We start from the raw sequence: 12,503 nt of genomic DNA on the forward strand, positions 1-12,503 counted from the left end.
CGATTCCAGACCTTGGGGGACCTGCGGAAGCAGTGGACTGAGTCTGGAGTAGAAACATCCAGAGCCACCGTGCACAGGCGTGTGCAGGAAATGGGCTACAGGTGCCGCATTCCCCAGGTCAAGCCACTTTTGAACCAGAAACAGCGGCAGAAGCGCCTGACCTGGGCTACAGAGAAGCAGCACTGGACTGTTGCTCAGTGGTCCCAAGTACTTTTTTCGGATGAAAGCAAATTTTGCATGTCATTCGGAAATCAATGTGCCAGAGTCTGGAGGAAGACTGGGGAGAAGGAAATGCCAAAATGCCTGAAGTCCAGTGTCAAGTACCCACAGTCAGTGATGGTCTGGGGTGCCATGTCAGCTGCTGGTGTTGGTCCACTGTGTTTTATCAAAGGCAGGGTCAATGCAGCTAGCTATCAGGAGATTTTGGAGCACTTCATGCTTCCATCTGCTGAAAAGCTTTATGGAGATGAAGATTTCATTTTTCAACAAGACCTGGCACCTGCTCACAGTGCCAAAACCACTGGTAAATGGTTTACTGACCATGGTATTACTGTGCTCAATTGGCCTGCCAACTCTCCTGACCTGAACCCCATAGAGAATCTGTGGGATATTGTGAAGAGGAAGTTGAGAGACACCAGACCCAACACTGTGGATGAGCTTAAGGCCGCTATCGAAGCATCCTGGGCCTCCATAACACCTCAGCAGTGCCACAGGCTGATTGCCTCCATGCCACGCCGCATTGAAGCAGTCATTTCTGCGAAAGGATTCCCGACCAAGTATTGAGTGCATAACTGAACATAATTATTTGAAGGTTGACTTTTTTGTATTAAAAACACTTTTCTTTTATTGGTCGGATGAAATATGCTAATTTTTTGAGATAGGGATTTTTGGTTTTTCTTAAATTTTTTGCCAAAATCATCAATATTAAAACAATAAAAGGCATGAACTACTTCAGTTGTGTGTAATGAATCTAAAATATATGAAAGTCTAATGTTTATCAGTACATTACAGAAAATATTGAACTTTATCACAATATGCTAATTATATGAGAAGGACCTGTATACATGTTTTCAAGTCTTTCTTAATAACCACGGCTGCAACTATCAAATATTTTCCTCAATAATCAAATGAATTGTGTCGTCTTTAAAATGTCAGAAAATAGTCAAATGTCAATAATTTCCCCAGAACCCAAATTGAGGCTTTCAAATTGGGTAAATAATTGAATTAATCCAAGTGTATTATACATCTAATCCAAACAAGGCGGCCTTATATGTACACGTGTTTTTAGGATTCCATTTTTACAGCGTGACTGTATGTGCACATGTGTGTTGAACCATGTGTACAGAGTGCGTTATACATATATACAGGTGAAACTCGAAAAATTAGAATATCGTGCAAAAGTTCATTTATTTCAGAAATTCAAGTGAGATATTTCAAGTCTTTATTTGTTTTAATTGTGATTATTATGGTTTACAGCTTATGAAAACCCCAAATTCAAAATCTCAGAAAATTTGAATATTACATAAAATCAATAAAAAAAGGATTTTAAATACAGAAATGTCGGCCCTCTAGAAAGTATAATCATGCATATGTACTAAGTACTTGGTTTGGGCCCCTTTTGCACAAATTATTGCCTAAATGCGGTGTGGCATGGATGCTATCAGTCTGTGGCACTGCTGAGGTGTTATGGAAGCCCAGGTTGCTTTGATAGTGGCCTTCAGCTTGTCTTTTTTTTAACCTTTATTTATACAGGTAAATCCCATTGAGACCGAAGACTCTTTTGCAAGGGAGACCTGTTTTCCTTTCCCACGTTACCATTCACACACCGATAGCAGGCAAACTATCGACATTCACACAAATGTATTGTTGGGTCTGGTGTGTATCATCTTCCTCTTGACAATAGTCCATAGTTTCTCTATGGAGTTCAGGTCAGGAGAGTTGTCTGGCCAATCAACACAGTAATACCATGGTCAGTCAACCAGTTACTTGTGGTTTTGGCACTGTGGACAGGTGTCAAGTCTTGCTGGAAAAAGTAATTCAGCATCTCCATAAAGCTTGTCAACAGACAGGAAATATGAAGTGCTCTAAAATATCCTGGTAGACAGCTGTGGTGACTTTGGACTTGATAACACAGTGGACCAACACCATCAGATGACATGGTGCCTCAAATCATCACTGTTGAAACTTGACAGTGGTCTTCAAGCCCCTTGGATGTTGTGCCCCTCCACTCTTCCTCTAGACTGTGGAACCTTGATTTCCAAATGAAACGCAACATTTAATTTGGATCAGTGATGATTTGAGGTATCATGTCATCTGCTGCTGTTGGTCCACTGTGTTATCAAGTCCAAAGTCACCACAGCCATCTACCAGAAGATTTTAGAGCACTTCATGCTTCTGTCTGTTGACAAGCTTTATGGAGATGACAATTTCCATTTCCAGCTAGACTTGGCACCTGCCCACGGTACCATAAACCACTGGTAACTGGTTGACTGACCATTGGGCGGCAGTGGCGAAGTGGGTAGGGAGATCGCCTCTGGAGTGCAGGGTCGGAGGTTCGATCCCCCCGTCTCCCCGCCACATGTCGAAGTGTCCCTGAGCAAGACACTGAACCCCAAATTGCTCCTGATGGTTCAGAGAGCGCCTTGCATGGCAGCTACTGCCATCGGTGTATGAGTGTGTGTATGAATGGGTGAATGTGGTAAGATATGTAAAGCGCTTTGGGGCTGAGAAAATCGGCTAGAACGCGCTATATAAGTCAAGTCCATTTACCATTTACCATGGTATTACTCTGCACAAATGGCCAGACAACTCTCCTGACCTGAACTCCATAGAGAAACTATGGACTATTGTCAAGAGGAAGATGATACACACCACACCCAACAATACAGACGAGCTGAAGGCCACATCAAAGCAACCTGGGCTTCCATAACACCTCAGCAGTGCCACAGGCTGATAGCATCCATGCCACGCCGCATTTAGGCAATAATTCATGCAAAAGGGGCCCAAACCAAGTACTTAGTACATATGCATGATTATACTTTCTAGAGGGCCGACATTTCTGTATTTAAAATCCTTTTTTTTATTGATTTTATGTAATATTCTAATTTTCTGAGATTTTGAATTTGGGTTTTTTATGAACTGTAAGCCATAATAATCACAATTATAAAAAATAAAGTCTTCACATATCTCACTTTGCATGTAATGAGTCTGTATAAGATATTATTTTCACCTATAAAGTTGAATTACTGAAATAAATGAACTTTTGCACGATATTCTAATTTTTCGAGTTTCACCTGTATATATTTTTTTGCTTTTCTTATCTTTTTTTACCTCTTAACTTGATCCTTAGTTGTTATTTATGCTTTATTTAAATGGTTATATTGCTCTTGAAAAAAATACATTTATTTCATATTTTTATGTGGCAAATTTAGAAGCGTTGATTCTGCCATTATTTAATGGCATGATTGTGCACCTCCTCCATAAACAGCCGGCAATAATCAGGCCGAAACGAGCGATAAACGGCTGGTTGAGTCTGACTTGGAGTGCTCATACGAACTTTATTAGGGCATGAGAATGTTCCTGCAATGTCTCCCTCTGTGGTAGTAAAGTAGGGGTATGGAACAACATAGATTGGAAGTACCTCTTTATATTAGTGCAAGTATACTTCAAGGTTAGACTGAAGATGAGAATTGGAGTAAATGTAATTAGTCGTTTTCCAGCACTACTTTGCATTTATGTTTTATGAGAATCTCAGGCTTGTGACAGCATTTGACTTTAAATGTGGCAACCAATAAGGAAGAAGACGTAATTATATATAGTAAGGCAAGGAAAGGAAAGGACTTTGTTTGTATTGCACATTTTAATTTGTACACAAAGGCACCTCAAAGTGCTTCAGTAGTATAGTGTAAGTATAGTACTTGTAGGCTTTGTTTGCAGCGAGCAATGATCTCCGTCAGTTAGATGAATTTTCCAGTGCTGTGTTCATGTTGCAGGAAACAGACTGAAAGTGGTGGTTTCATCCACACTGTCGTAACCTCTGAGTCTGCTTCCTGTCTAAGCAGAGTAGACAGGTGAACCTAGGGACATGCAGTCAGTGGGTCATCCTCTCAGAGACACTCACTTTACAGTGATATAAAACAGAGACATTCCACCACGTTATTTTAGAACTCATTGCATAACGTGCAATAAAGTTTCCCCTTGCTTATGTGATAATATTCATGGCATTCATTTAACTGTGATAGAAAACCAGGAGAGATAAGTTAATAAGCCAAAACGGAAGGAAACGGAGAGAAAATAAATGCGAGTATATATGCCATCAAATTGTGTTGAATATGGTTATCTAAGCTAGACATCAAGTAAGATTGGAGCTGAAACCAGAAGTGGTTTAACCAATTTGTTCATCTATGGAAAATAAACCAATTATCAATAATGCCATTTTTTAGTAAGTAAAAGTAAGTAAGTAAAAATCATAGAGTAAAACATGGCTCTTCTAAAATTCAACAGTGTTTGATACGGTCTCAACAGAAAAGTGTTTGACTATATAAAAGTAATTAAAATGTGATAAAATAACAATCAAACAAATCAGGTTGATCTATACTGGATGTGTTGTCGATGCTTTTCTCCACTGTGAACACTTTGACCATTCACCATTGAATCCTTTAATAACTGTCAGGAGGATCCAAACCAAACAAAGCCACCACAAGGTTCTTTTATAGGCTCCTTTAAGCCGACAGGAGCTGAGTGTTTGATACTTGAAGACAGATTTGTTTTCAAGGTTGACTAAACAGGACCGTGACAAGGATGAAAAACAGTGTTGAAGAAGCCACGTGTTAAAGACCCTGCTCTGCTCTCTGCTGTCCGCACACTGTCTTGTCTATGTGTTGTTGTTTTCTGGCATTCCAGTTTGTTTGGTTGGATTTACAAGTGAAATCTAAAAATAAATTGATCCATCCATCTCTCTCTCTCTCTCTCTCTCTCTCTCTCTCTCTCTCTCTCTCTCTCTCTCTCTCTCTCTCTCTCTCTCTCCGTATCTTGGATGGGAAGTTGTTCTGTTCTTTATTCCAAACATCCATTTCCTGTTTCACACGTTCTGATTTAAATTTGGCTGCATGCTTGTCTTTCCAACCCATCCCCATTTCCTCTCCATCCTTCTCCATAATATTCTATATTTATCCTTTTCTTGCTGTTTATCTGATCCGTTCGACGTAATCTTGAGTTTTATTTGAAGAAATGACTTTGTTTCCAAAGTAAGCTATTCTTTGCAGCAATGTTACCACAATTAGATGTGTGTTTGTAAACAGTGTAACGGGGTTAAAGAGTGACTTCCTCAGTAGTAAACTCTAATCTTTTTCTTTTTGGTATGAACAACGGTCGGCGTGTGGCCGGCCGGCTGCAGGGGGCTCAGACAGCTTTTGCCTGCAAGACTGAGCTGAGGGAATTGGTGGCCAAAAATAAAGGGCTGCTACTAACATTTACTTTTTGTACTAACAGATATACACACACAACATACATATAGGCTATGTATAAAAATATATGTGTATACACATAACTAGGGCTGGACGTAATGGTCTAAAATGTATATCACGGTATAATTTGAAGCATAGACAGTAACAGTATTAAGGTATATCCATGTATCTTTACGTGTCTTTACAACTGCTTCTGAAGGGGTAAAACACTGGTATGGAAGCTATTACTATGGTCTTGTATTACTAGGACATATTTCACAAATAACTGAGTTGTATTAAGAACATTTATTGTGCCGAACTGCAATAGAAAAACATGCAAAACCTTTTTCTCAAAATTATAATGTTGCCCTCTCGCATGTTATTGAATGTTATCTACCGGTCACAAGATAATCAATATCCATACCGAGGCACAAATTAATTCTTGTGTAATGTGTACTTTTCTATACTGTTTAAATATCGTCCACGCCATTCAACATAACATTTTAGTCTTTAGTCTTGAACATATTAAGCATGTGAATTGAAAAGGTCACTAGGTTGAAAGTCAAGGGATTAACGATGTTGTGACAATTCATTGTGAGGGTGACGCAAATGTTTTGACAACATTTCATGAAAATCCATCCAACAGTCTTTGAGGTATTTCTGTCTGCACCTAAGTGGTTGGTGCATACAACAACAACAACAACACCAACACCACCACACCTATTGCTTTGTTAAACATGCTCCCTGGTTCCAACTGGTATCACTGTTGGAGTTGTTGAAACTGAAACTACAAAAACACTTCATCCACTCTAGTGTCCAGCAGTGTCACAGAGTGGAGCATCTTGCCATGTTTTTTCTCATTATCAAATAAATAACAGAATTAATGTTGACAACATCTAATATGAGCTCGTTCTAACCTGGAAACAAATCATCACAGTATAAAACACACTGTAGAGAATTAACTATTAAAGGTGCACTATATAACTTTAGCTGTGTCAGAGAAGTGACGATTTTCTAAGATATAGTCTCATAAGTGAATAAACAAACTTTCCTCACTGTAAAATTGGATCCCTGGAACACTCTTATAAGTGCAGTTATTATACAGCTGCAGGGCCCACAGTTTTGTTAACAAACATATTCCACTCATGAGTTTGGTTCTATGTTCCTCAAAATAATTTAGTTTTGATTTATGGTGATAGATTTATTCAATACTAAGAATTACTTGTAGAGTAAATAGGTTTTGTAGGTTCTGCAAATGTAAACAATTCACCCTCCCCTGAAACTGCATAGTGCACCTTTTTAAATTGAATTGACATCTCTACTGTATAATGAAGCATGAAGTAAAGTTGAAGTAGCTCATAACTTTACTAAAGTAGAGTACTTCAGGAAATGGTCTTTGTGTTCTGTGTTTGATTTATTTTTAGACAACAGAGCTCCGCACAGGATATGTTATTTTTGGCTGCCGTGTGCATGTCCTTGTAATCTCAGCTGGTCTCAGTGTGGGCAACCTGGCCATCAATATTTAAATAAGCTACGACGTCTCAGCTTCTCATCTCAACACTAAACATCTTCACTCTGTTTCATTCCTCCAGGATGGATCACTTGCTATTTATTCAAAGCCCATTTTAATGAAATCGATTGCTCCTTACTGTGCAGTCTATGTATCTTCTCTTGACTTGCTATCTCACTAGGGGCCAGTCTGTTGTTATATGAATGAATGAATGAAAACCTTTATTTAAACAAACTCGAAAGGCATTGAGGTTCCCCTCATTTACAACGCCGACGAGCGCACAACAACAACAATAACAACAGAGTGACAGAATAAAACAGAGAAACACAAAATCCTAGCAAGATAAAAAAGATCAAAATAAATAAAGAATTACAATAAAAGAGCTTAAAAAATTAATTCAGTTAAAACAAATGCAGTGGTGATGGTGAAAATCAGAAATCATAGATTTAAAAGAAGAAAAAGTGGGGAGAATGGTCATATTGAAGTTGCTCTGAAGGGCATTCCAAGAGGTGGGGGCACTATAGCTAAAAGCAGTTGTTCCCAGCTTTGAATGAGCTCTAGGAACCTTTAAAAGCAGCAGCTCACTGGATCGGGTATTAAAAGACTGAGAGTTCCAGTCGAGCATAGCTGATAAATAGGGTGGCTGTTTACCAATTAAGGATTTAAAAATAAATAAAAACCAATGTAACTCACGTCTCAATGACAGGGATGTCCAGCCGACTTTTTCATACAGGGAACAGTGATGAGTTTTAAAGGAATCACCTGTAATGAATCTAAGGGCTGAATGGTACACCGAGTCAAGGGGTTTTAGGGCAGTAGCAGAGGCATGTCTATAAACTATATCTCCATAATCATTGCATACATGTGTTTTATTGTGCAAGAGGGATTTAGGGAGTTTATGTACTGTATTTTTAGCTTTCTATGTCTGTGTGTATTCCATGCTTCTGCATTGCATGTTTTAGTTATTGCTTTGCATGTCAGTATGTGGTTCTGCTTTGCATATTTGAATTTTTTATTTAGCGTTGTAGCCGAAGTGTCCTGTATGATTTATTTTTCTACTTTCTCTTTATTACTACTCTGCACACTATTTAAATTACTTATCTCATATGTCTCACTATTTGTTTTAGGTCTAGTGTGACCTAGTGTAAAGTCTGTATAGTGACTAGATTGAAATTAGCCTTTTACTGTCAAGTTTTATTAATGTGCACCTTTTCTTGTTAGGCCTGAATAAAAAGAATAAATAAATGAATAAAGACGATTGTCTCTCTCTGTCTCTCTCTCTCTCCAGGTGTGTTACTGATGTTGCTGTAAAAGTCGCCAGTCTTTCTGGCTGACACCCAACAGAAACACAGCCAGACAAAAATGGAGAGTTTGGGAATAGACACCAGCACTGTGCAAGGTGGGTCATCCTCTCTACTCAAAGTATACTCATGTGGTTGAAATAGTTAGCTAAAAACAATGGACACAAATGTTAACTAAATAGTAGAAGTTATTAACTAACAATAGGCATAGGTAATGAATAAATATTCGAAACATTCAAAAAGTGAAAAAGGACAGTTAGCTAAAAGTAGGCCTAATGGCATAAGTTAAAACAGTTAGCTAGTTAAAAGTAATGGACCAATTCAGTAACAGTTAACACAGGTAACACTAGCCTTATGGATGGATAGTTCAAACGGCTAGCCAAAAATCGCGATAAAGTGTTAAAATGGTTAAAGTTAATAAACGGTTAAAATTAAACGGTAAGCTAAATGTTATGGCTTAACAGTTAATGTAAGGATTTAACCATCAAAACAGTTAGCTCAAAGTAATGGATAAACAGTTATCATAATTAGCTAGAAATAATGGATTCACTGTTGAAATGGTAACCTAATAGTAATGAGTAAATCATTAGAATAGTTAGCTAAAAGTAATGCCGAACTTCAGATGACTGTATCAAACAGATTTACACTGCCACTGTGAGTCTTCAGATGTATAGGAAGTTAATGTGATATTCTATTGTCATTCATTCTGGGCCCTCGGTCATGTCTTTATTGTCCCTTTTTTCAAACTGGTAATTTAAACTAACTTTTAGGTGACGTTGGTATGCAGGGTGAGGGCTAAAGTGTGAGATCTCTCAGCTGGACTCACTGGTTCTGTGTGTTTGTATTCAATCAGTTGTAGGTTTTGTTTGTCAGGTTGAATACCCGCCAAACCTGATTTGATGACGACACAGCACTCAGGCTCTCAGAGAGATTGTTTGCTTGATCCTCAGATCCCAGCGTGCAGTCAGACTGCAACGGAGCCGGACTGCGTCGCAGAGCCTGGGCACAGAGCAGAGACTCCATCTGGCAAGAATCAGGGCAAGAGCAATGTGGCCCCCAGGGACCCCAACCCAACCAGAAGGACGGGGAAGCACAGGGACCTGCAGAAAAACCAGGTTAGACTGAGCTCAACTCTCACCAAAGCTATGTTATTATAGCTGGGGATATTTTAACTATCTTGTATGTTAACTGTGTTTTTAAAAAGTTAAATGTTATCTCATTAACTAGATGTTTGCTTAAAAAATCCCATTTTCTGCTACAACATGCAGTATAGACGTCCCTGCCAACTAACAGCCACCTTGGCTGTGTGCCAAAGTCATTAAAGATTGAATGTTATCACAGTTATAGCAGCATAATGTATTGGCCAATAAGAAAGTAGTAGAAAGTAATCAGAATGGAGCTGCATGTGTGAATAGTGAAAATCACTAGTGGTGCCGGGAATGTATTCTTGGTCATTTCCTTGGAACTTCTGTATGTGTGAAAGGGGCTTTGGACTGAGTTAGTTTAGTACAACTTTTGAATATAATAATTGATAATACATTAATTTTCAAGTCATTCACCAATCAGGCATGACTGCAGCTTTTCAGATGAAAGGTTTATTTGTGTTTCTTGTTTCAAATCATATTTCGATTTTTCTTTTTAAACTAATCGTCAAATTGAAATTTGAAGATGTCATTTTAGGCTCTGGGGACATTTGACTGGCATTTTGGCACTCAATAACAACATCAACAAAACAAATGATAATGAAAATAAACTTTAGCGGCAGCACACCGTGTGAACAGGAACTGGCTAGTTTAGATGTACACTGTGGTGCAATTGCAGCCCGCTGGCACCAAGAGCATAATCAACTGAGAAGTTCAGAGTTATATATCCTGCAAGTCCGGCACTGCTCAAGTACTTTTACAGCATGTTGTAACGGCCATTACAGCCGGCTTATTGTTTTAACTTGCTCATCTGTCTCTCTCTGTGCTAGGGCGGGTTCCTAACAACATCACCAGCTGGCTGATTGAATGCAGGTACAGTATCCACTCACCACCACGTGATTCAAGGATCACAACAGTGTTTTTCTTCTTGTCCCGTGTTTCAGCCCGTTTGCTCCATGTCATATGTTGACTTTTATGATCAATCAACACCTGACGATACCTCAAAGTAAAGCTGACAAAATGTTGACTGTGATGGATTATTCCTTTGCAGACATGTTTTAAGTTGCTGCAAGTTGACTTTCTTTGAAGTGAACATAAAAGCAGTGAATACCTAGAAGGAGGAAAATCAATACCTAAAAAAAAAAAAAAAAAATGTCTTTATTAGAAAACAATCAGCTAAAAAACAACTTAGTAGTGCTGGTGCAATGCTGACTGACTTGTTGAGGAATAGACTGGTTTACTTCTTTATTGGTAGGCCTTACCTTGTCCCGGAGGCGTGAGTGTGTGTGCTTAGGAGCGGGGTTATCAGCTGCTGACGCCAAACTGACGCACATTCGACGCCTAGACATACAACGCGCAGAAAACATATGCCCACAAAGGTAGCAGACCAACGCCCAGAGATAGGGCACATAGAGCTGTTCAGGCAAGGAACGAAGGAGAGAAGGACTCAGGAAGAAGCTGAGAGAAGACGGAAAGAGAGGCAGAGAAAAAGAAAGGGAGAGTAAACAGAGGAGGGGTTCCTCCTGCTGAGTCAACACTGTTATCACACACACGCAGTATTAGCTGCTGTCACTCACACATCCCCCTCTGACATGGCCTGTGTAACGTAACCGTGGTAACGTGACCAGCTGAGTCAGAATCGCAGGTTCCCATAGCAACAGCGGCAGGGCAGGGGACGAGAGCCAACATGGCTGCCGGTGGAAAGTGGGAGGGTTGGCCACAAACTGCGGCTGCGCACCGTTATGCAACTGTGTGTCTGTGTGTGTTGAATGGTGTCATGAAGTTTGTCCCATTGATAAGAGGTGCAGGTTGTTAAACAGCCCAGTGTTTCCAGAGTCCTTCTGCAGACAGCAGCTCAGACCCTCTCTAGGTCAGTCAGCTAGTTAGCCTGGGACAATAGTCTGGTCAGTAGTATATACCTGGGATAAAAACTAAAAAACAGGATTTAGTCTAGTCTAGTCAGTGGTTGATTACAATAATATTACTGGCTAGAAGTTAGCCTGGGTTACTTAGCCTTCACATGACCGGGCACTTTGCTTGATTTACTTAGCCTTAACTAGCTTAGTTATCTGGTTTACTTAACCTAGCTTGACAGGTAGCCTGAGTTACTTAATGTTGGCAGTTCGTGCTGGGAGCATTACCCTTCACCTCCCAGACAAATTCCTTTGATGTTGGGATTGTTAATCTTAGTCTGACAGGCTGTAAAATTGGGATAATTATCTTAATCCACACTTGTAGGTAGCCTATCCTGGTATACTTTGCCATATTCTGTTAAGGAGAAAACCAGAGATTCTTTGCCTTAGCCTGACAAAGATTTAACCGTTGGCGGGTATAGTTTGCTTAATATCAACCAGGAGTTAGCCTACGATAGATGGTATAGCCTGGTTTGTTGTGAGCACACCTAGCCCGGTGAGAACTGTGCAAAACCTGTCTAAGGCTAAAGGTACTTTAAGATAAAGCGGATAACAGTAGATGAGAATTGAGTAAAACACATTAGCATTGATTGTCATCATAATTTTCTATGTGAGCCCACAAACTATTACAACACTTCATGGTTTGTCTTGGTGTTTAACCCTCTGTTTTTATGCCCCTCTCAGGACTCCCCTTGGAGCCTCACTAGATGACCGCAGTGCTTCTCCGAGCAGAGGTAATACATAATCTCTTTATTTACTTTCAATGTGAGGACCCCATTGGTTTATGACTCAACACTTGAATCCAGTCATCACAACTTACTTTTAAAATTAGAAGTTCTGTTTTGGTTAAATTTAGCAGTGTCAGAATTGGTCGAGAAATGTCTCTTTCTAATGTAACTATTGATAATTTACTGAAAGGGGTTCACAACTCTTGTGTGTGTGTGTGTGTGTGTGTGAGAACAGGAGCGCAGAGGAACGGCTGCAGCTTTGAAGATGACCTTTCACTGGGAGCTGAAGGTCAGTATCAAGAAAAACTCACAATGCAAACAAGGTTCCAGATTTCTGCTCATTGTTAACGGGTTTCCTTTCACATCACCAACAAAAGGAACACTTTGACATTTTGGTATATGGTCTGGTTCTCCATACAATATCTCAGTGCAGTGCCGAGCTGTAGGAGAGCTGAGGTGTTGTGT

The 12,503-nt window shown here is 39.6% G+C and overlaps 1 protein-coding gene across 1 annotated transcript in view; it reads left to right on the forward strand.

The window, feature by feature from the left end:
- The window catches only part of itprid2 (ITPR interacting domain containing 2), a 37,058-nt gene that overhangs the window by 1,815 nt on the left and 22,740 nt on the right, over positions 1-12,503 (forward strand). The window contains 5 exon segments of the mRNA XM_080038614.1: positions 8,243-8,353; positions 9,206-9,370; positions 10,228-10,270; positions 11,995-12,044; positions 12,274-12,327. Coding sequence (XP_079894740.1) covers positions 8,317-8,353; positions 9,206-9,370; positions 10,228-10,270; positions 11,995-12,044; positions 12,274-12,327 — 349 coding nt within the window. The 5' untranslated portion in view covers positions 8,243-8,316.

The sequence above is a fragment of the Ammodytes marinus genome (genome assembly GCF_949987685.1).
Source record: "Ammodytes marinus genome assembly, chromosome: 12".
NCBI lineage: Eukaryota > Metazoa > Chordata > Actinopteri > Uranoscopiformes > Ammodytidae > Ammodytes > Ammodytes marinus.